The sequence below is a fragment of the Bombus pascuorum genome, chromosome 15 (genome assembly GCF_905332965.1).
Source record: "Bombus pascuorum chromosome 15, iyBomPasc1.1, whole genome shotgun sequence".
NCBI lineage: Eukaryota > Metazoa > Arthropoda > Insecta > Hymenoptera > Apidae > Bombus > Bombus pascuorum.
Window position 1 is genome coordinate 7,309,516 of NC_083502.1, and position 25,272 is coordinate 7,334,787.

The following is a 25,272-nucleotide window of genomic DNA, read 5'->3' on the forward strand; positions in this document are numbered from 1 at the left end:
TTTTTAAATATACATTCGTCCGGGTTCTTCGTAATATTTCATACAGATTAAAATTACTTTCCTACGATTTAATTAAAATATGAAGAATCTTGATGTTATCTTTCTATATACTTGTGACTTTACATTTATAAGAAATTTTTTAACATTACTCGAGATGTCTTAACGTTATGTAAAAGTTCGATGAATCAACACGTTATTTGTTGGAAGACCAAGTTCGGCAAAGTAAACGAATTTAAATGAATTTTTTAGCTGTTTAACATAAATACAATTATATCACAGATTCTCTGAATCGACATTTTTATCGCTTTCGACAATTTGAAATTACTTAATCCTGTGCAATCCAAGTACGTCGGTATGGATTATTATCCCACACGAATAGCAAGAATATACTACAATTAAACAGAGAAATGTTAAACTTTTAGGTAAATATGATAGTTTGTAAATGAAAAGTAAAAGAAAATTTATAATTCTTCGTAATCGAAATGGAAATCGAAAGTCGTATCGTTAAACGCGTATATTTATTTAATCGAATGGAATAAATTGATAACCGAATCAACAACGACTAATCGGAATTTTTATAGACCAGATATTTTTTACTATCGCAGTGATATATTACCTGTTATACGTTTACAATATTAATCTTTCACGAGAGAATCGACTGATATTTCACTCCTAGATATAATTCCTACAAATTCGTATTTTTATCGAACAACCTTTCGAACGTTCGATTTGACGATTCTCTCTAACGGTAAGTATTCTTACGTATCGTTTTAACAACGTAGAAAACATTACAAACGCAAAGCTACGGCATAAGCAAATCAACTTGCTTACAAAAAGCAACGAAGCTCCATTTACCGACGCGAAACAATCATCAGTGTATACAACATTGTGCAATGTTACACAACTCGGTATTAATATTATCGATTATTGCGTAATCTCTACCTTATTGCATCTGTAGAAAGGAAAGGCGTATGGAGGTGCTTGGGGTGCTTGGGGTGCTTGGGGTACTTGCGGCACTTGGGGCGCTTGGGGTACAGTCACACGATCGTGAAAAATCATGGCGGACTTTCTTCACCGATGCACAAGCACACGATACTGCCACAATACAGTCACGCACACCACGATTACTCGGAACAAAGGAAACACGTGAAAACTGGGGTGAAAAATTCGAGCAACACGACGAAGAACCAAACTGTGCGACGGTCGAGGGAAGACTAACAATTCGAAAAGGTCGACCAGAGGGGACAAACCGAGGGGTTTTGAGTACGCTCGGGCCCGCTCGACGTCGCTTCGAACCGATTGTGTTTACATTACTGACAGAAACATTCTGTTATTTACAGTTAACGGTACAACCTACGATCTTTCAAATATAATATAAATTTTGTTATTTTATGTAGCACAGTATGTCCGTCCAAAGATGTTTACTCGTGATTATCTGCATAAATACGGAAATTCTCGAAAGAACAATCTTTTCAGAAATATTCAGAACCACCACGCTACCTATTTTTTCGATAACTCTTTCCTTCTCCTTTATTCGTTCCATTCTGTATTCCTATTATCGTAACGCTGATCTTTATAATAAACGGTTCTCTTATTACCTTACCCATTACATACTTACGTAATAATATCTTTAACGTACATCTCACCCGATCTCGTTTTATCACTTGTCAATTTTAGTCCACCAGCCTCTCTAAAGCGCCGAAGGTCTTTAGAACATCGTCCTACTTGTCCCGCTTCGATGCTGTCGACTCCTTTTGTCCAATATGCACACTTGTTAATTGTGTTAGCGAGAAAATCGACCTTTTTTCGGACAACCTAAATACGTTAAAAACCTCGCTCTAGAACACTGTACTACTCGATAACGACGCCCAGCTTCCCTGCGCTAAACCGATCTGTCTCGTTGCTTTCGTCAATTGTTCGGTCTCTTTCTGCTGTGCTTCTTTTCTCCGTATTGTTACCTTGCCCGTTTGGTATTTTCTTTTCTTTTTATCTTTGCACGAGGAGGGTATTCAACCCGTTTAACCCTCGCACGATCGCGATGGATTCATCTTGATGCAACGTGACATTTACTTCAACGTTCACATATACGTGAAAATCACAATTTATTACAATTTAATACAATTAATTTATAAGAATTTAAAATGTTGGTTTATGTAAGCAGAGGACCACGTACGGAAATGCTACGAGAACGAGGAGAATACGAATTGGATCGACAACGAACCGTTACGAGACTCCTTAGTCCGAGGGTTACTAAATCAAATTAAATTAAATTAAATATCTACGGCATCTATTACCTTTGAATTACTAAAAAAAGAAAAAAAAGAAAAGAGAGAGAAAAGAAAATTCGCAGGATCAACGGCGGTTCACATCAATCGCAGCCAAACCATCCTTTCTTCTCTAACTGCATCTAGTAGCAGCATCTCGGCTGAACCTTTTGTGAACAGCATCAGTCCGAAAGGCAGGAAGAAGGAGCGAGGAAAAGAGAGCCTACAGGCACGTCCTCACAATACCGCATTACGATACCACCCCATTTACACCCTTTCCTTTTCTTCCAGCCACCCTTCCGTGTCTCGAACTCACCCTTTTGCCAAGGGAATTGCCGTTGAAGGTTCGAGGCGGCGCAAGATGGAAGGCGATCCTTGAAAATGAGATCGAAAGTAGGCCCCTGCGACACCCAAGACACAAAAGAAAGAACAAGAAACGAGATTCCCGCTCGCTCGTTTACGTTTCCTTTTCTCTTCTCTTCTCTTTCCTTCTCTCTCTCTTTCTACTTCGTTCCTTTTTGGGGCACAAAAGGGCGGGAAAAACGGGTGACGAGGTCTCGCTGCTTTCGTCGGGACACCGTTAGAGCTCAGGGTTTTGAATTTAGGTCGCATGATTCTTCTCTATCTCTCTCTTGTTTTTAACCTTCCGGAACTCGCAAGAATTGGAATTACGATGTTCGCGACACTCGCGATGCTATCTCGCATAATCGAGCGAGCTGGAAATTGGTGAGTCGATCTTTTCTTCATGGAGGTTCTCATTGTCTCGCGTTTCTCACGGTCGTCGATGCTTAACCGTGGAAGCGTGAATAGGAACGTGTTTAAAAAGCTAGTATAAAAATTCTTCGCAGTATCAGATCTTTATTATCGCTATGATTCTCGAATATTTAACTTTAACTATTATTTAAGAATCTTTCGTAACTATTTTTCGAGGATATTAAAACGCGGATGAAATTATTTTATTTCATTAGTATTTTAAAATAAGGAAACATTGACACTTCCTCGGTTTCATATATTATATCGTTACCGAGATAAGTACATTCGTATTGCGATAAGTGCCGGCCACGAGGCTTTATAACACAAGACTCACAACTCGTAAATAAATAAATCAATCGTACTTTGAATTTCAAACTTTCACCATGATGTCTTTTAGATATTTTAATATTCGCCTTTCGGCATAAGATATTCGCGTTTCGATTTTGCATTTGTACCTGGCATTTGGATTTTGGACCGACGTTTCGTAGTCACTGCAGTCTACTTCATAAGGAACGTCCGACCACAATGCAAATGTCAAATGCAATTGAACGATCGAAACACGATCGTTTATCCTGAAACACAAATATCGATATAAATAAATATATCGATAGAAGAAACTAATTGTTTTATTCTTATTAGAAGAAACACATCAGCGAATAATAGAAAAATAACCACAGAATCACATTCCTATTTTCATAATTTTAATTGTAATTTTATGATTTATAATTTTAAAAACAAAATTTCGCAGTTGAAAGTAACATTGTATTTCAAGCAAGTACGGTATTCAGATCCTTTTAAAAATTAAATAGGAATTTAAAAAACCATTCTAAAATCATTGAAATAGCAGAACAATATAAAAGTTCCATAAAACCAATTAACCAATTACAACGCTATTCTGTGTGCCACCCGCTTTGCACGAAAATTCGTTCCAGCGGCACGGTGGGCAAAATAACCGATAACATCGTTGTTCGAGCGTGCCGATTGCTCGTCCAAGTTCGATTGGGAATCAATCGAGTGCATCAGGCGGTGCTTTAATCGAGACGCGACGGTAAATCGTAAGAATCGGAACGGTTCTACCGGCGGAAGCGAGGGGTGGTGGGAATAAATTGAAGATTCGTTGGAAACTTCGAGATCTCTGCGAAACTTTGTTTAATACGACGCCCCGTAGATATCTCGAAAAATTTGCTCGATTTACGAGCAAACGCTCATCGACGCTACAAAAATTATGTAAATTTTGCTTTCTACGTTTTTAATGACGTAAGGTAGAGAAGGACATAGGTTTTTGTTACTTCTTTCCGAATATCTATGTTTGTAATATTCAAAGACCGCGTGGAAAAAAACGAGATAACCGATTCCTTTTATTTCCTGACTTTTCCGTCGCTTCGTGGTCAGATAGGAATATTTTAATACGAAATAGCTGAGAAAAGGAATAACCTAATAGATTCGAAGATACAGTACATCCGCGATGTTTTTCAAGAAACGAATAACATCAGTGTAGTTTAACTCGAGTAACATTAGTCTGCGTAACCAATGTTATTAATATTTTCTTAAATGTAAAGCACACGTTTAAAGCCAAAATTAAATTCAAAGACAGTTTCGACGTGGAATCGGTTGTTATTTTCGCATTGAGTTTACTTTTCTATAAGAGACGTGAAACGTGACTTGTTATATTTTTCGCCTATACTCTGCAAATATTACAAACGAAAAAAGCAGTTTAAAATATAGTTCCATGAACTTTGCAAGCTTCTGCCATCTATTCGAAGGTGAAACAAATTTAATAAAGTTAAATCTCTGTTTCGTTTTCAATGATATATGTCATATGATGTTTTTTTTTTTTTTTTTTTTTTTACTTTTTCTTTTATTCGTATTTCGTGTTTTAGCAAAATGCAAAAGAGACGATGTTGGAATTATGAATGACAGGGATGGTTGAATATGTTCAACGATGAAAGGTTATCGGAATGGATTTTTACTTTGCTTGAAATATTTCGTATTAAATATTCTATGTTTCCATTTGTGAAACAGGTAAAAATTATTTTTGAGTTCTGCCTGTGTTTTCGTCCCTCTGTTTTATTCGCATTGAAATTTTATGTTTGGAAAAGAATATATATATATGTGCGTGTGTGTGTGTGTGTGTGTGCATAGTTGAAGAAGATATACATATTTCATTCTGATTTTTTTATCGGTAATATAGAAAGCGTATTACGTGCATTCTGTGAATTTATTTTTCACTTTCAAATTTCCTATAAATGTATAAAAATCCGCAGTCTACCAACGATCGCCAAGATAAACATTTGCTCACGGTTCTAACATCGTTATGTTTTACCAAAGTAGTTGGTCAATGAGCGAACAATCGAACTGCAAGCGTTATTGCAGGGAAATTTAGCACCACGAACAGGAACAGAAGTTCCTCGAATCCCAATCAAATTCCAGTCGATAAAACCGTGGAAATTTATCGCGAGTGGCCGAGATGTTTCGCAAGCTCGTATCGAATCGACGCCTCGATACACAGGGGTTGGAGAAGTCTCGTAAACTCGAGACTGGACGAGTCTAGGGAAACTACGATGGAAATATGTGTCGCTGATAACACGGATCGTTGCTGTTCCTACAAATTATGCAAACGCAACCGGTCTAAGTGGCTTTTCACACAGGGCTGTTTGCGTATTAGAGTGGTAAAGAGCCACGCTTGTTTCGGGGTTGCTTAGAAGTGTTGGTTGCCTCGAGTTGGAAAGTTGAGTTTTTGCGCAGGAAACTCGATCGAGCGTGATATTTGAATTTTATTTAATCGTAGTCTGCGATATCCTTTATTTGCTCTTTTATCTCTCTAATCCTCTTATAACGAACTTCATTTCTGAATGGATTTTGTAATTATTATTTCTCTAATGAATTCTAACTTGTAGAAATAAAAAATAAATTTACTTGTAAAATTAACGCTGTCCTTGAGTAGAAGACAGGGGAATCGCGAATGTTTCGAGAGAGAAATGTTCGAGAATGCATGCTCGAATAATTAACCGGTGAATAGGATTTTTCATGGCATCCACGGGCCGGAAGTGGATGCAGACGATACGGTTCTTGAGCACAGCGAGGAAGACGAACAGGTAGCGGAGGAAGAGAAACAAGTTACGGGATTCACTTCCATTTTTATTGTCAGCGAGCTCCTTCCGCTAAACTTTTATAGTAATTTAATACAGGATTGATTAAGCGGCGATATACTTATCCTGTGTTAACAAAACTGATATCGCTGAATCGACGAAAGAGTCAGGCAATTAGGAGAAGTGAATTTTCCAGAGGATTTGCCTCTTCCACGCTCCTCCGCGCTATGAAAGCTGCATAAAGAAGATTTGAAAATTAATCTGTTATGTTTGTACATTTCGTAGTATTTTTAATGCTGTAGAGTGGGTCGAAGTGGAAATCTCCCTTCTTGCGAAGGGCTCCTAAGACAAAAATTTTCAAGAACCACTCGCGATAAGCTCGGCAGGAAACGGAGCGAAAGCTTCCCTGGCAATTTTCAGCGCAAGAACATTGCTCTTGCGTTATTCATGCGAACCTAAAGTAGCGTTCTTAAGAAGCATCTCGTGGATGATGTGCCGCTTTGTGAATTTTTCTACGGTCACTTTCGCATCGACAGAGTTATCAAGAATTTCCTACCATCTGAATATTCAAAGGCAGATGCTCGTTTCGTGATAACAATAACATAGTGGAAATCTCAACGAATCTATTACACGTATACGAGTTACGAGCAATTGATGCGTTTCATAAATCGATATTTTGCGAGGAAAAATTAACGCGCCCTTTCAATTGGTACGTATTTCTTAAGGATACAATAGCGCGTGTTTCAAATTGATATTTTTAAACAAGACATTACATGCTTGTTCTAAATTCATATTTTTCTATAGTAATCTGACCAAGTGTTGAAAGTTTAGCGTAGCGTTAATTCGAATATATTTTTCGTATACGAATTTTCCAATTTTCAAACTGAACGAACAATCTTTATTTAAATGAAGATAAAAATTGGAGATAAAAATAGGAAGGTTCATCCTAAAACATCATCCTTTATTTTTTTCATTTATTCCGAAACCCACGTATCGTGTTTCCTTCTCTGCTCTTCAATTAACAACGTCTCGAGAAACACAGAGGGGCAAAAACCACCGTTGACCCAACAAATCCGTCAAACATGAGAAACCAAAGAAATGGAAAACTTGTTCGAACTTCTCAGTGGCCGAGAAACGCCGAAGCCCAAAGGAACTTGGTTCGCAAGGTCCCAAGAGATCAAACCAAAGCCCCAACAGACCGAAGCGTCTGATACCAACTATTTCCTCGCAGCAGAGTGCTAATTAGCCGGTGTACACAAGGAACGGACCGTGAAGATAGCTCGAGACGCATCCCACCGCATATCGCCGTCGGCTTCCAGAGAAATAGGCGAACAGACGCTCGTCTTTCGCTCGTTTTATCGACAAACAACGAAAGAAGTTTCTCCTATCATCGTGCACCAGCGAGAAACACGACATAGAGGTTGTCTATCCGAATCGTCATACGAATCATGTTTTCCTAATTGTTTGGGACGAGGTAAATTTAGGTATTACATTCTTTTAACTGGAACGAGACAAATTTGGCGAAATAAATGGTTTTCGACAAAGCGAATGCTTTAGACGATGCTTTTGGAGAAAAATGTGAGCGGAGCGAATGCAATAATTGGGAAAAATTAAATGTTATGGCACGTGGTATACAGTGGCGTTGAACCAAATTCTATCGAATTGCCAATTATTTACACGAATATATGAAATGTAAAGTGAAATTCAAGGCTGGTAATTTTTCATTAAAGAAGGAAGGAGAACTGGGAAATTCTATCGACAATGACGTTTTAAAAGAGATTACAGAAACTAATCTACGACAAACAGCGAGAGAAATAGCGTTTCAAAATGAAAGTAAACTATTCGTCCATTACACGTCGCTTGTCGCAAATAGGACAAGCACGGGAAATGACAAATGATGTGTGTGCACGCGTGTTAAGCGATGTACAGAAGCTTAGACGAACGGAGATAACCGCCATTCTAAACTTTCTACATTTTTTAAAACTATCATCGCTTCTTCTGACAACAAGTGAATCTTATATGATAATCGAAAACGTAACAGTAGTCTGATAAAGATAAACGTGCTTCTCCGTCCGAAGAAGATAACAGCGACTGTGTGACCCACATATCGTGTAATAAGGAAAATTAATCGTAATAAGAAACGCGTGTAAAATAATACACTGAAAATTCTAGATCTAGAACTTTTAAATTTACGGAACAATTTGTGTCATAAAACATGTATTTATCGCATTTCTTCGTAATTATTTGGCGACAATCGCTTCGTCGTGGTGGAAAGCAATCGCCAAATAGCTACTAATAGTATTTCAAAAATAATCATAAAGACGTTCCGAAATGAATATTGCCATTCTAAAATATAAAAACCGGTGAAAATCCAAGATACAAATTTTCTAAACGTTATTCTTTTATTTGTAATAATCGGAACGACGAATACCATTCGGAAACCTTCATAGAGCAATGATTGCAAAGTGAATGCTGGCTACGAGATGCAAATTTTCCCACAATTTCATGATTTTTTAGGGACACGAAACATCTGGTTTCGCGGAAGATGGCAGAAGAAAGCCGCGAGACAAAGCTTCGGCTAACGAGGTTTCCGGTAACGAGCAGGGCATGGCAACCACTGAATCAGGAACAGATTTAGCCACGACGATGAATCACCCGACGCGTTTGCTGTGTAAACAGGGACGAGTCTCGCGCCAAGGGAACCCCCGACCTTGCCCTATCACCTCCGACGAACGCCTATCATCCCTTCTGTTTTCCGTTGCTCCTCTCTTTCTGTTTGTCGAGGTTCGCCAACCAAGACGCGGCATCCTCTTTAATCCCGCCACGATCGACAGGTGTCGAGAGGATGCTGATCGAGGATCCTGAACAAACTCGGGCTTTCCGCTCGATCGCGTCTCCGCATGAAATCGGGATGGTAGAAGAAGATGTGGTCGTAAGTGAGGGAAGAAATTGTGTTCTGGTGTTATTGGACGCTACAAGATTTTTTTCAAACGTAATTGATGGGATTTCCGTGTGATTCTAGGTTGGGTTTGTTCGATGTTTGACGTTGTTGGATGGAAGGAGACTCCTTCCGGAGGGACGACTGACGAAACTATTCGGGTTTTCCGTGTGATTTTGTTCGATGTTCGACGATTACAGCAAAGTACTACAAGTGAAAGAAACAGTCGTTTAAGAAATCGACTGTTTTAATAATCGTATCGCTCCACCACAGTGATATAAACGTAAAAACGACGGACTTAAATTCCATTTCAATGACTCGCGTAGCACCGTATTAAACTTCCAAACCTGGAGAGCCATCTATCGCTGAAACTCCTTTGGAAATATCTCAGGGACATGCGGAAATTCAATGCAACTCTTTTTCCTAGTGGCGGGAAGAAGGGAAACCGTGTTCCGCCGCGAGCTGGCCGCGGAATCGTCGAGTCTGGGGATTTTTTCGCGAGATCCAACGACGAATGCAGCTTACGTCACGCTCGAGGAGCTAGGGGGAACGGTCGTTGCCTCTTGACAGCCCGTTTCAATGCACCGTTGCTGAAAAGATTTACGCGCGCGAGCGTCACTCGCGATTTCGTCGCGTCAAGATGTCTGTGAATTGTATTACGAATTTATATACACGTGTCACGACTACACGCACGTTTTCCCAAGGGCTGAAAACGCAAATCGAAAGGATCCAGAATGCTGCCCCATCGGAACGCTCAATTTGTTCGCGTTCGAAATATGGATTGACGTATTAGACCTTCTGACCCAAATAATCCTAATTTACTCCACTTTGGGATTGGGAAAGATCGTTCGTAACGAAGAATCGAACATTCGACGACTCCACTCCGCTCTCCTACCTTCGACCGAAGGTTCTGATTTAACCGTCGAAGAAAGCTACCTACCACTTTCAAACAATTTTTACTTCTCTGAACTCGTTCGCCCGATCCTGAAATTGTTCCGAACAAACCGTGACTCGAACGCACTAACCACCACAATCTCAGAGACCTAATATCCCTCGATAAATGGAACACTATCGCACAGATTAAAACGTAACACGGTAACTCCGAAACACGAATCGATCCTCGAACATGGAATACGTAACCAGTGCGCTCCAAGTTCCGCATATTGACCCGGCTTATTAGTCGAACATAAGCAATCGTCGAATAGAGTATTAAACCCGCTTGGCGAGCGTCGGGGGACAATCGCGTCGTAAAAGCTACTTAGTGGTTCGGAGCGGCGAACAAATGGACAACCAGGGGATCTGTGGCTAATTTATGCGACGGACAACGATATTAACGAGAGCCCTTTAACCTGAAGGACCCGTCGTGGGACTGACCCACTGTTGCGAACTTCCGACTTCGAAATGAAACTCTGACTCGCTCGATTCTCTTGCGAGATCCCTACAGATAGGTTTCTACTAATTTGCAAAGATCGAGGTCTATGAATCGTTTATGGTTACACTGGCTTGGAACTTTTACGTCCTTATCGCGCGTGGAACGTCTAATTTTCTGTAACGCTTATAATACAATATATTCGTGAAACGTATACTTTGACGAACCCGTGTTCAAGGCAAATGTCTTACGATCCAAGTAAAATTATAATTCCGTGATTAGCACGGTTAACAGATTACTTAACTAACTTAACTCGATTAACTACCGCCTGTTTTATAAAAACTGCGTCTTCAGGTTCGGATCTGTCCCGAAGAAGAGACACGGAATGTTCGCGAAACGCCGAAACAAAGCGGATCGTACTAAGAATACGACGGAAGCCCGCGAACCTCGTCGACGTCCAAAATTCTCTCTTCGCGTTACATCGACCGAAAATCCGCCACGAAAGAAACAGATCTTTCACTCACCATGGTGTCTTTGATGTGTTCAACCGGTTGCAGGAGGACCGTAGTGGCAGCGATGGGACGATGATGATGCTGTTGTTGTTGCTGATGATGATGGTGTTGCTGCTGTTGATGCTGATGGTGATGGTGTTGCTGGTGGTGCGGATTGCAATTGGCGATATTCGTGCAGGTGCAGCTGCAGCCAATGTTGCAGGCTTGCTGGCCGGCGAAGAGGTGTCCTACCAGGCCGGGGGTGATCGCTGCTGCCGCCGCGTTGTTGATGCTGTTCAGCAGGGGCGGAGGCAGGGACACCGCACCACCCGGGACAAACGGATACGAATGAAAATACGTGGTGATGGAGGAACGTGCCTCGTCGGCGCCTATCGTCTCCGCTAGCCAACACTTCCCGTTCCCCGTCGCCGAGGGTATGAACAAGCCTCGACCGCCCAACGAGTGCAATCTCCAGAAAAACCTGCCTCGTTGTTCCTCACCGGCCCAGCCGCGTTCCAACGACGGCTGATGATACCGAGCTTCCGTCTTGCTCGTTCGTCCCGACTCGCACGACGGCCACCACAGTTTGGCCGATTGTCGCTCGATCCCTCTTCAAACCAATTTTCGACTCCTCCCGCGAGTTCGAGCTCGAACTCGGCGCGGAGATCGAACCGCGAGGCCAGCCAAGTTCCTTGAAATCTTCTTAGAGAGATCTTGCCCCGATTCGAATTTCGGTTAATTCAATTTAGGTATAGTCGTCCGGACGTGAGACGTCAGAGAGCCTAACTGGTACACCTTAAGAGCTAACACGCGCGTACATCAGATTAAACGCGGTCCTTACTGTACTAGATACACATACGACCGGTGACACGCATACAGATAGACTCAGAAGACGTTGGTTTAAGCCTAGAGCGATAGTGTGCGGTTTAGTCTAGACGAGCGACCGCTCTGTTAGATATACGATGATTGTCAAAGTGTGTGAGCGAGTTAGAGCTAGGGCAAGTGGGTCTGTGCACCGAGCAAAGATAAAAACAGGTGAAGTGACACGGCCACGCGATTCACACGCATGCATACGCGTATATACATGCGCGTGTGGTAAGGACAGAGCGTACCTTTCTTTTCTCTCTGTTTTCAACGGCTGTGAGGATAGAGGGACTCTGGCACGGCTCGCTCGCACGTTAATTGAAACGTCGTAGGTACATACGTGGATTCGTGATTGTTCCTTCTTTTCTTTCCTTAAAAAGAGACACTTTAGCTAAGAGAGCTAGCTGAAAAAATGATTGTCACGAAGATTGACGAGAGGACGCCCCTTGAAATCGGGGCAGACAGGGAAGAAACACGGTCGGGCCTTGCTCTACTTCCGTTGCGAATCAGCTGGCTCGGCCCAACGATCGGATATGTGCGAAGGGTGTATACATATAAACGTATGTATATATAAGTGTAAATATATATAATATATATATATATTTTTCGTATGTGTATATATATATATGTAGAAGTATATATACATAAATATCTATGTAGAATAATATATGTACGTAGAGCGTGTACGGAAGTAGTACAGAGGCTGGAGATCACATGAAGACACGAATACTCGTTTACTCTTTTTCAACCTGCTAGACTCGCATGCGGAGGAGGAGGAGGAGGAGGAACCGCACGTGGTTGCTGTTCCTTCCCACCTCTTCCTTTTGAAAACGTCGTTAGAATTCCTCTCGGTTATGTCCAACCTGCTACTGTGCTTGATTGTCTTGACGCGATTCTCTTTAGTGCGATCGGTCGCTCATTATTCACGCGCGACCATCTCTTTATATACGTTACGTTACTTAAATAGCCTAATTTTTACTTATACATAGGGACAAATTCGTGTTTACTTCTAAGAGGGACTATACTTATTATAATTATCCGAATCTCCCTCGCAGTTTCTATCTATACAGCACGTTTTATTCTTTTTTTCTTTTTATTATAAGGTAGTCTCTCTTTATAGACGCGTAAGCCACGTCTAACGCCCGAACGACTAACAACAGCGCTCTCTAGTACCGACGAATCGCGGCCAGCCGCGGCAAATAAAAATATAATTCTCTATCCCGGCCTCGCGATTCTTCCCGCGAGCCCCCACCTCTTGCCAAGCTTCGCCGGCCTCTTCTCGCCGCTCCGCTTTAAATGATCCTCCTGCTCCAGATTCACCGGCTCCTTCTCCCTTTCTCTTTCTATCTTCCTTCGACTTGGTAGCACACCGACGAGGGAGGTCTCCCGCGATTGAACGTGTGCGACCTTGAAACTCGTACACACGGCCGACAAATACGAGGAAGCCTTATCTCTTTCTCCCCTTCTTTCGTTCCGACCGGTTCCTTCGCTGGCCGATGCTCGTAGCACGGGGACTCCCGTTCGACACACACAGACACACACACACGGTCGGACAGTGGGAGAGGGCAGTGAGACTGTGATCAAAGAGTCGGTGCATGCATGTGCCACTCCGTGACAGCTGGTTTTGCTCTTTCTCTCTCTCTCTCTCACTCTTTTTTCTCTTTTTCTCTCTCTTTCTCTCTATCTATCTCTCTCGCTCTCTCTCTACGTTGCTGTCGTTGCTCAAACTCGTTTCTCGACACACTGAAGGGAGGGAGACCAGAGTAGCCTCTGTGGGGCTCTCGTGCACACGGCGTATCACGTGTCGACCGTTTTCACACTGAGCGTTTAGGGCTGGTCCGCGTGAGATCTCTCGGCCGGCTGGCACGCGCGCGTGGCCAGCGACACGGGCGGGCGTAAACAGTGAGACAGAGGGAGGCAGAGGATATAATACACCGGACAACGACGGCCGATCGGTGGAGGACCAGGTGGACACCGATTTCGAGAGAGACAGGAACGTACGACGATGCGACGTGTCGAATCGTAGAGAGGACGAACTTAACAGACGTATATCGTAGTGGAACTACTCTGTTGGAGATATATGGGGTAGAGAGAAGCACGGAGTTAGATATGACAGATATCGGTCGGGCGCGCGTGTGTGTCTGTCTGTGTGCACGTGTGTTACTGTGTGATGTCGCGTTGGCTTTTGGAGAGCTGGTTCGTTGCCGCGGTTCGGACCGACCTGCACGGGGTATTCCAGAGAAAGAGAGAAGGAGAGAAGTGTGTGTGGGAGTGTGTGTGTGAGGCGGTGTGTGTGTACGTGAGAGAGTAACTCGGAGGCGGGAACGATTAAAGAGCGTCCTACTCGATCGCCTAGCTTGACACAACTGAGAGCAGCGTCTCTCTCGCGGCGCCCGCGTAGGCCTCCACCGCCACCGTCGCCGCGGCCGGGTCGTGTCGCCGCGTATACGCGGCTTTCAAACGCTGTCCCCCGCTCCGAGCGTCCCGACGCGCCTGGCGTCGCCAATAGCGAGCGAGCGACGGCCGAGCGCAGGCGAACTTGCACGAAACGACTCGAGTGTGCGCGCCAGCGCGCATTCGTGCCTCTCCGTGCCTCTATGCCGCCTACACGATCGCACATACGCTTCCCCCACCACTAACACTCATCCCCACCACCGAGCGACGATTGAGCTCGGCCGAGAGAGCAACGGTGTGGGTCTTTACTAACCCTGTTTCGTCCGCTTTCGTCTCTTTTTCTTCGAGTCGCGTGTCTATCTCTCTCCCCTTCTCGCTTCTGATCGACCGACTCCGTGCTCGGAGGGACTCTGCGAGTAAGTAGATTCTCGCTGGCCAGGTTAGACCGATTCCTTCTTCGCGGGGCAACGTGGCTGCTTTGGTGACTGATCTTTCGCTTTTATAGGGTTTTCCCTACTGGTTGTGCGGCGTTTTCGTGATAGGTGGGGAGAGGCTGAATGGTGAATAGTGGTAGACAGGTGGAGGGAACGTGTGATTTTCCGCATTGTTGCACGGTTGTGATGTGTTACAGTGGTTTTACATTAATGGGCTTGGTAGAATTAGGACTAGTATTAGGATGATTTATGGAGTAGGGGTGGGAATATCGATGTATCGAATGGTTACGGCGGTCTATGTTTCATATGCTTAATGGATTCCATTTGATCGAGTAATAAGTTTCTTCGACTCTCGGTGAGGTTTGCGTCTTGAGCGATGTTGAAAAATTTTGTTTACGCAGTACAGATTGCTCAAGTTTCGAGTGGCTCGCCGAGCTTGATTTCCTAACGTTTCGCTGAAACGAGAACTACGAACGAATGAATCGCGTGTAACTTCTAGGTTTTGCGCACAGTTCGTTTCTAAGATACGTTCCTTAAACGGAATCGTCGGATATCGAAGCAGGATTGAATAGTCAAGGAGGAAAACATTGTCTCAAAATAGTACTCGAATAAAGAATAAAATAGAACTGAAATTTACGAAATTGTCAGTTGGACTGACAAATGAGAAAATGGAGCAAACGATGCATCTTTATCGAGGACTTGCAGAAAAAATATACAAAGAAACCAGGAAACTAGTCTTAATGGATAGGATTAAAATTGACGTTATCGAGTCGAGTTCGTAATAGTTGGCAGTATCGTTAGAAACAAATAGTCTCATCGGTAATCTTCGATCCACGAAGAAAATAAGATACCATAAACTAATATACGGCAACTTTAATTTCACTGACATAGTTAGTGGATATTTCTTTCCAAATTTGTAAATTCAATTTTCTCTTTCGCTCGCGTTATCAAGTTTCTTCGAGTTAGAGTCGTTCTTTAACTTTCTATCCTGTTCCTTCAATCTTTCTTAATCTCCTTGGATTTTTCTTTAATTTTTATTTCAACGCGTTCCCCTCTCACAGTGGTAGTAGAGGAAGCAAGAATTCACGATCGCAAACAAAAACCCCAATCAACCACCTTGAAAAGAACAAAAGTAAGTCCTTCTTAAAGAAAACGTCCAGAAATTTAAAAAAAGGAAGGGAAAGGAGAGAGGGAAAGAGAGAAAGAGATAGGAGAGGGAAATAGACAATTGGAAAAATCAGAAAACAAGGTTCGTAAAATTCGCTCTCGAACAAATAAAACACGTTCTTCGAATTGTTTGCCAACGGCGAAGATTACGATCATTGGGGCAAGTAAGGGATGAAAAGCGGAAGAAAATGGGGGAAGGAATCGAAATTCGAAGGCGTGATCAGACAGTGGTCCTCGAGGGAAAAAACGACGGGAAATTGGTGGCGACCACGAGCACCATCGATGGGTTCTTCGAGCTCTGATTGTTCAGAAACGAGCGGCGTCGATCAGGATCGACTGCGCAACGAACCGATTCACCCTCGACGGACTCGAGAATGCTCGAGCAATCGGCTCCCTCGAAAGTGGTAACCTGATTATCCGCGCTGAACGAATAAATGAGGGAACGAAGCCGCGGTTTTCTGCAAGAGAAAGATTCTCGCTTCTCCGAATTGGGAAAAGCGCGTACGAGAACTTTTCTGGATGAAAGTGGCGATCTTGAGAAACAGTTGAAAGTCTTGTTTACGTTACATTAGTCATTCGTTTTATATCGCTGATACGATATTGTTATCTGTACTTGTATTAAGAATTAACGTATCGAAAAGCGAAAGAAGAAAAGAACGAAATTTAAATATCCCGCTAATCTCTCTAAAGAAAATTTCAAGACTAACACCGAGGAGTCTGCTAATCCCTCAGACACGAATATTTCCGTAGACCAGGGGGTGGGGAGATGGTAGAGGAAGGTATCGTTAATTAAACGCGACCGCGGTTCCATAAGGTGAGACGAAGGTTAAACAAGAGTAAGAACGGAGCTGACTTTACGTCTGACGCGCTAATACTCGTTCGGCCAAGTGGCTTCGTTAATTACTGTCAAATCGAGAAGTGGCAAATGAAATAATTACAAGGAGTCGCGACTCTTCCAGATCACGGCCATCTTTAGTTAACGAGGCACCGGTGCTCTTCGCGTTTTCAACGTTGTTATTTTTCTCTTTTTCTATTTCTTTCTTTTCTTTTTTGTACGTCCTTGAGTTTGAAGAAATCGGGCTTCTTCAACTTTGGGGCAGGCTGCTTCCGATGCCTATTCCCTAGTCACTAGAGAATCACCGTTTCCCTGTAATATTCGTGAGATCTCCCACGATATTGCTATTATTAAAAGATTATTTACGAGCTTCTTTACAATATTCTATGACACATCCTACAAAATTTTCCATCAACAACTTCGGTAACCATGACTCGGAAGAAACGCTCCGTTTCCTAGATCTTTCAAATAAAATCTCCAGATCTTTTCGTTAAATTAATACTAAATTAATAGCTTAATTTCATCTGTAAATTTTGTAAATTTTCTCGATTTTCTCAAGCATATTCGACAAAATCTTCAAAATCGGCACAAAAATACAGAGAGATCTGTCTTCAATTTCTCAAAGTATAAAGTCTAAGTAAAGTCCCTGAATCGGTACTCTAAGGAAACGTTATTCGTAACCGTTTCGCTCAAAGATTTACCTAATTACATCTCGCAACCGGGTTTTGTACAGCGAAAGGTGTTTTAAAATATTAATTGAAAAAGACACGTAACGAAGCTTTCGTAGTAACACGGGCTACGCAACAAGCAGATAAATTTTCTTTGATCTTTTTTTTTTAATTACGGCGGTGGGGTGTAGTAAAAGAAAAATTTAATTAACTTACCGAGCTGCTCGCGTGCCAAAGGAAATGGAGCCAAAGAGGCCAGATATCTTACCTGCAACAGAAATTAATATACTTTCTTAATTTAGTAAGACACCTCGACGAAAGCTGCGTGCAATCGCAAGAACATACAGCGTGAATACAGCCGTCAAGCGAACTGACTAATTTTTTACAAAATATTAGAATATACGTATAATGCGATCGGTAGACTGTGGATTTTTATGCAATCATGAGAAATTTAAAGATACAAGGCCGCATAGACGCAAAAACGTATAAAATATTCAAAGTATACCTCTTTATAATGCTTAATAAGTAAATCAAATTTCCGCCTAGGTCCTACTCCCTCTACCGTATTCACGAAAATATGAATTTGCATAAAAATCCGCAGACCAGTGGTCGGTAATAATATAAGAACGTAATACGTTGCAAAAGATTGTCAATCCTTATACGAATACGTGGTGAAAAATATAATATGACAAGATCTAACATTTCACAAAAATTCATCCAACAGCCAGGAGAAATAACTTAAAAATACTGAAAAATTGTTGCATTCGCATACGGTAATTCGGCAAAAAAAAAACAGACATTTCAAGCCATAAAATTAAATCCTTTAGCTCGTATATCACGTATTCAACTCTGTACAGGGGAAGCTTATCAAAAAAACTTTACCAAGTTTTCCTACGTCATTAGCGCATATTTGGATATATACGTGTATAAAATTACAAGACACTGTAAAAGTATTTCTCTACATGAGAATATCAAACCTTGGAGCAGCACGGTAACTTGATTTTTTAAAACGTTTCCCTTCGTTTTGGCGAAAATTTAACGAGGAAATTAACCACCTGCAGTTTAGCTACGTAAATGATTATTTCATGAAATATATCACCGAAGTCGCTGGTTAAGACGATATAACAAATTAAATTATTAAAGAATCGAATATCAGATGGAGGAAAAATGTACCTCGGTAAATTAAAAATCAGAAATTAGGTTCTTCCTAAGAAAATCACAATTTAGTTTAGTATATTTCTTCGAATGGTGCGATTTTGCGCTGAGAAAATTTTCACTAGGCAATTTACAATTTCCCCAATCTTGAGCTGACGTACTATCGAATCGATCTCTTTGTTTGCGTTCAAAGAAGAAACTGACTCGCGACATCGAATGTTCGTAAATGATAACGATCGATTTTACGTCGACAGGATTGATCGCAGGGCCTATGTCGATTGCATACTTCTTGCTCCACTCGCCGAGTATCATCAGCCCTTAAAGTACCGCATTCTCTTTCTTTTTTCACACGCGATACAGAGATAGACGATAAGTCTAGTCCTGGTACGATTTTTGGAAAATTTCACGCTTCGCCATCTAGTTCGTATGTAATTTCTCAATATTTTCCTTTCGACAGTGAGATTTCTGAAAGGCACGAAATCCGGATCTAATTCCAGCTCACACGCGGGTTAAGTGCAAACGAAATCGCGAGTCGATCGTTAATCCCGGCGCGCGGCAACGACTTAATACGTTGGGCAAACCGTTTCGTGCGCGGCGTCAGCCGTTGAGAACCGAGCCTAAGTCCCCGGGAAATTACTCCGGGCGGGGCTAAGCAGTATGCAGATCGCGAAATCGCGACATACGTCGGGGATTAGCTCGGTGGAGACTGCCAGCTAAAGAGGATCCGCGAAATCGGCAGATCGAAATGTCCCTAGGAATCCTATTTAACTTACTCCGCGGCGAGACGACCCCGCCCTTCGCTATAATTTGTGTAATCGCACCGTTCGCGGCGCACAGCCCACAGGATTTTCACTCCCGTGATAGATTCGTCTTTGGAACGGGAGACTTTCGGGCTGGGTCACGTTTCTCCGGGATTTCCAGCGTCTTCTGGGAAAATTGTTCGTCGTGAGAAATTCCTTTACTCGCGTTGCGTCGATACAGCTTGATTTCGAGGATTGGAAACGACTTTCGAGAATTAGGTCCGCAGAGAGAGAGAGAGAAAGAGAGGGAGAGGGAGGGAGAAAATATCATTTTTGATATTTTATAATTTTATTCTAGGGTGTTTTTATACTCTTCCAGCGAGACTTTCGACCGCGCAAGTAGAGAATTCAATATTCGACTACACACCTAATAGCTTCAAGTTTGACCCAATACATTACTAAACAAACTCTAAATTATGTATATACAACATTTTATAGAGACATTATTTCCTACGAATCACAGTTTTTAGATACTTTGAAACATTTCGGAACTTCTTCGCCGACCAATTTAGAAGAGGATCGAACCTCTTAGATGTTACTCGAACGTTAAACGAGATATTTGGACGAACGATGTGCCATTTTTATCGACGTTTGTTTCGACGCGCCTTTAAAACACCGTTTGGTCCATGGCACGACATCAATCATCCTTCGTAATTTAACACGTGGAACAATCGACAGCTGCGACCGTAAATGGATTTACCGGCACGTATGTACGGATGACCGCAATAATGATTCGTTCAAACAGAATTATGCACGACCGATGCCACGATAACGACGCCGCTAAACGTGGACAAATCGCTGTTACACAATTCCAAGCCGGTGACTGGCGTCCCCCGGAACCGACCATCGGCAAAATCGATCGAAACAGAGATTGGCTATCGTCTTTCTTAATGTTCTCAGTATTCGATACTCTATTGTTAGCTTCCAGATAGATTATAGCGGTGTGTTGTGACAGTAGTCAAGAAAAAGAATTTCCTTTGCTTTTTAAAGAGAGCAAATGAAGATTATTTTCAGCCAACTAAGATTCTATTCCAGTAAGGCATCGTCTTGTAATATACGCGTATGAAATTACAAGACACTGTAAAAGTATTTTCTCTACATGAGAATATCAAGCTTGACGTAACACGGTAGCTTGATCTTTTAAAAATGTTTAGCTACGTAAACGATTATTTTACGAGACGAAGAAATTACGTCTAAATAATTACCGGAGTACCGAAATCGCTGGTTTAAGACGATATAACAAATTGAATTATCAAAGTTGGAGAAAAAACATGTACTTCGACAAATGAAAAATCAGAAACTAGATTCTTCGTAAGAAAATCACGATTTATTACAGTTTAGCACTGGACCAGAGTTATTCATCATCGATAACATACTATGCAAGCTCGTAGAAAAAAGAAAATCTAGCTACATATTTCTTCAAATAGTGCAATTTCACGCTAAGAAATTTTTCGGATTTAATCGGATGCAAGAGTCTTATATTCGCCTTAACGTTCATCTACGATAGCGTTTCACGATCTTTAGGCAGATTGCAGCGACGCATGCGACGCGAGATTTTCACGGTTCGTAAAAGTGAAAAGAGGAAAGGAAAACATCCATCGACCGGTCTCACGCAACGAAGCTGTCGCCCTTCGTTCGTCGCATACGATCTAACGCGATTTTTATCGCCGGCAGCATGGTCACGCGACGCGCGGCAAACTCGAATTCCGGACGAAAGACCAAGGGAACCGCAACCAGCGAGAAAGTTTCGCGGAAACGCGATAAAAACGAGACTCGGTTTACGATGATGGATGATCAAGAAGGGAGGCTTTAGATCTTACTTTCTTTCCACGTCGTTTATTCGTCTTGTTGCTGGACGACAGCGCTTCATAACGATGACGAAAGTATTTGCACACTCGTGGACACCTTTCGTGAATACGTCGTGTGTGCAATACGAACCATTTAGAAATTTCATCAAAGTTCGTGACTATTAGGTACATAGAAGTAAATACGGGGAAAATGAAACGTTAAATTGCGAAAAAAAAGACGCGAGAAAGAAGATTACTTGAACACCGATCGCTCGAAAAGTTGATAAAACGTAGGAGCAGTGCTGAAAATTGCTTCAAGTTTATAAAAGTGCATGAAAATATTTGAAAACAAAATATCATGTTTTACTCGTTCAATACGCATATTGGCGAGGCAGGTGTTAACGAAGTTATAATTACTACACGTATATAATTAATATAAGAGCAGTATTTTATAATTAGTGCAACGTGTTATAGTTTCGGTTAAATAGTTGAATTTCACCACATCGATCAAACGTCAGTTTGAAATTTAACTAGGTGGTAATTCGTCGTTAAAAACCGAAAATGAATCAAAAGGGAAAGACTAGAAAATGTCATTAACAATAGCGTTTTAATACGTATCGCTGGAACTAATTCGGAACAGCAAGAGAAACAGCGTTTCAAATGAAATTAATCCATTCTACCATTATTCGCCTGCTGCGTGCCGTTTAAATTGACAAGTTCCTAATTCACCTAGGAGTGCGACGTATATACACGATATCTCTGTTATAAATTAATATATTACAGAGTCAGGTTTGTGTCTTGCATGAGATGGGAATAACTTCAATCTTCGTACGATTGTTGGTTTATTGTTCACGAGTTGCATTACGCCTCGAGTATCCTTACCTGCATTTACATTTCTTGGATTTCTATGATAATTAATACACTGTGGATCTCTATGACGATTAACGAAGAGCGGATTTCTATGGATCTACGGGAAATTAAAAATTACAAAATACGCAAGATGCACATAATATGCAAAGGCATTCAAAATATCGAAAGTCTAGTAACTAGTATAATATTCGATGGACGAAATAACGAGGAATATTGTGTCGAGTGATACTTTTCGGAATTACAAATTTTCAAGCGAAACACGTGAAAATTCGTTGACGCGTCAGTTCAAAATTCTTTTTCGCGTTCGATCCGATATGGTGGATGATACATTTCAGAAAATTCTTACTACGGCGACTTATTTCTCTTGATATCGATCCTTGGGAACGGCGATGGATAATTACATACATCAGGATTGGATTTCCGAATCCCATGATATTGGTCATATCCAAGAAACCATACAACTGTCGTAAAGCGACTGTAACAGCCAACAGTTGGGCCACCACTTTCGTATGTGCAGTAATATTCCGCGATTGATGCTCATCCGGTTTCAACCTCGTGGAAAAGTATGAAAATGCGGTGACGCTTTCCACTATGATAAAACGATTATTATTAAAACTGTGAACATCGCTTTAGTTTTCACAATTTACTTTATACCCTTTTACGTTAGGAACGTTAGACGAAAGTTCTATGAATACTTTTTGACATACGAAGATCTAAATTCAAGTTTGTCTTTCGCGGCAGTCGGCGAAGCCTCTGACAACAATTTCTTAAACTATTAACTTAATTTATTAAACTATTAAAATTTTCACACTTTTCACCTCCTATATCCCAGGAACTAATCGTCTGCTCAACTGGGAAATTCGTGATAATTCGTGTCTCATCGTAAGATGTCTTCTATGTCGCTTTTTCTTACTTTTACTTACATTCTGTTCGTTTAATTAGATTTATAAAAATATAAATTCGCACAGAAATCCACGATCTGCTAATAACGATTGGTCAAAATGTTTACGTACAATGCTCGTAATATGTTCGTAAGGATATTTCTCAAGCAAAAAAAAAAAAACTTTTCCATATTAACTGTTACGTTACTCGCATCGTTTATCATTCCAGCTCGTTGATTTCACAAAGATCCAATGAGATATTTACTAATCGAGAAGGCGAACTCATTTTCCTGAATTTCGGTTACATCTAGGCAGTTAGGCTGCGAAGGGTAATAGGACTTGATGCATGGCTCCCTGGATGCCGGTCCCCTAGATCTACTACCATTCGTCCTGCCGCCGCGTCTTTCCCCCTTCTCGAGCTCTTTATTTATTTAAAGCTCGTCACCGGGTCCGCGTGTCCCCAAGGAACCCGAATGCTCGGGCGTATTCCAGAGTTCGACGGTCGATCAGGACGATCCCTCTCGTTCCAGCCAATTCTCCGTAGACCGATCGCCACTTGGACGTCGTCTGCGGCCACCGGAGGTTGAATATCGAGGATTTTTCGGCCACGGTCGATTGCCTTTTCTCCTCGGAATATTCTATTCCTTCTTTTGTATGTTATATAGAACACTCTTGAAATTTTGATGTTTCCATATCAGAGAACATGCTTGAAACTTTTCTAGATCAGAGAATACTCTTGGAATAATTTTTTTTTTTTTTTTTTTTTTTTTGTTTCTATAGATATTATAGAATTTCTTATATTCTTCGAGTTCTTAATTTTTCACTTCCTTCTTAAGTTCTTCAAATATATTCAATACTCTTCGAACTCTGGCACTGACATTTTGACATCCACGTCAGCTATTTTGTTTAAAGCGAAATATGATAGAAGATTCGACGCGTTCAATTTCCTTGTAACCACTTGTCAAGAATTGCCTAACCCGAAGGAAGCTAGAAAAGTGGAGGGAAGCGGGGACAAAAGCCGAGAGTGCAATCTACGAAAGAAGAGTTACAGCACAACGGAGGATCCATAACAAGAAGGAAAATTCATGGTGAACCGGTATCGAAACGGAAATCCCTTTCTTCCACGACCTTTCCGCTAGTCCGAGGGATTAGCGAGAGGATCGGGAACTGGTGATTTGTGGACGACGGGCAAATAGATTTGTGGCAAGTAGAATTTCGTCGACAAAAAAGAACCTGTTTGCATGGTTTCGTACCGGATATACATTGTCGATCCTCTCGAAGCTTTCGCTTCGCGTAGTTACATACGACACAATTTATTCATCGACTCGTTCGTGTACGAGAGTGAGTCTATTAGAATACACGCATTTGCAACGACCGGTAGTCACCGGATACGGATGCTGAGAAAAATTAAAAGTGTTGCAAAATATAGACGAAGAAGAACAGCTACGCGGAAAATTTGGAATAAAGACCACTCGCTCGAACGACACGTCGCTGATGGAGAAGAGATCTACGCGGTCCGGAAACTTAGCTCGACAGGAAATATCAGAGATTTAGGATATCCAGATGAAAATATGCAGACTTGTGAGCGTGACATTGAAATAGTAACGGTTTCCTAAAATGGCGCATTAAGATTGATCGATGCAAGAATATGCGAACCTTCTACGCGGCAAACACGAATCACCGATCAATCTACGCTCCACCAGAGACCTTGGATCGACTAACGACGTTATTGGTCGATAATAGTGGTACGTAGGTTCTGCTCACAGGGCAGTGTGGACGACTGCGTGCAGAAATTGAACGTTGAATTATCTCGAGAAGCATCGCGTGTTTCATAAGGTAAGGGGACCAGATTGACGATGCGTATTCCAAATGGAGCTTGACTAACGACCGGTGTAATAATCTAATCGTCAAAGGCTGGGTGAAATCAGAGGAACAACGTACCACGAATCCTAAGGCTCTCGAGGATGTGTTTCGGATACCTTCGAAGCGAAGAGATGTGACAATAGAGTCCAAGATGACGGATGACTGGGAGTGAATAACCAATAATAATTTTTTACCATCTCGCTTCAATACTTTTCTACGTGGAACGACGAGAACAATCCATCTACGTAAAAGAACAATATGCATCTCTAATGGAAAAAATCATGCGATCGTTGATCGAATATACGCCATTGCACGGTAAAAAGAAAAGAAACACGATCCTACGAACGTAGTACCGTTCGAATCATTCGGCTTTCTTCTTTTGACATTTTTCTCTATCTACACTGGTAGCGACGATGTTACAACCCGAAACAATTTCGCGTGATCTATTTTGATATGTAATATATACGATATATATATATATATTGTAAAAGGATTATTAAATATACGATAAGTAGTACATTTGCAATGTCGAATGTGATAAGTAGGTGATATCGGTGAAAGATTACTTATCTCCAAAGAAAAGCAGCAAAAAATTATATCCTTTTTACCTTACTGAAGACATATTCCTCGTGCCGCAAATTAAAATACAA

General features: G+C 41.6%; 1 protein-coding gene across 17 annotated transcripts in view; it reads right to left on the reverse strand.

The window, feature by feature from the left end:
* The window catches only part of LOC132914430 (polypyrimidine tract-binding protein 2), a 442,018-nt gene that overhangs the window by 228,864 nt on the left and 187,882 nt on the right, over positions 1 to 25,272 (reverse strand). For 6 of the 17 annotated variants that reach the window (XM_060973559.1, XM_060973557.1, XM_060973554.1 and 3 more), the window contains exon 2: positions 17,483 to 17,534. The exons of 9 other annotated variants lie outside the window; for them this stretch is intronic. Coding sequence is in view for 2 of the 8 variants with exons in the window: in XM_060973549.1 (XP_060829532.1) it covers positions 10,938 to 10,940 (3 nt within the window). In the remaining 6 variants the exon portion in view is untranslated. Of the gene's footprint in view, positions 1 to 10,937; positions 12,008 to 17,482; positions 17,535 to 25,272 lie in introns of those variants that run through there. 2 more of the 17 variants (XM_060973549.1, XM_060973553.1) reach the window with 2 other exon arrangements.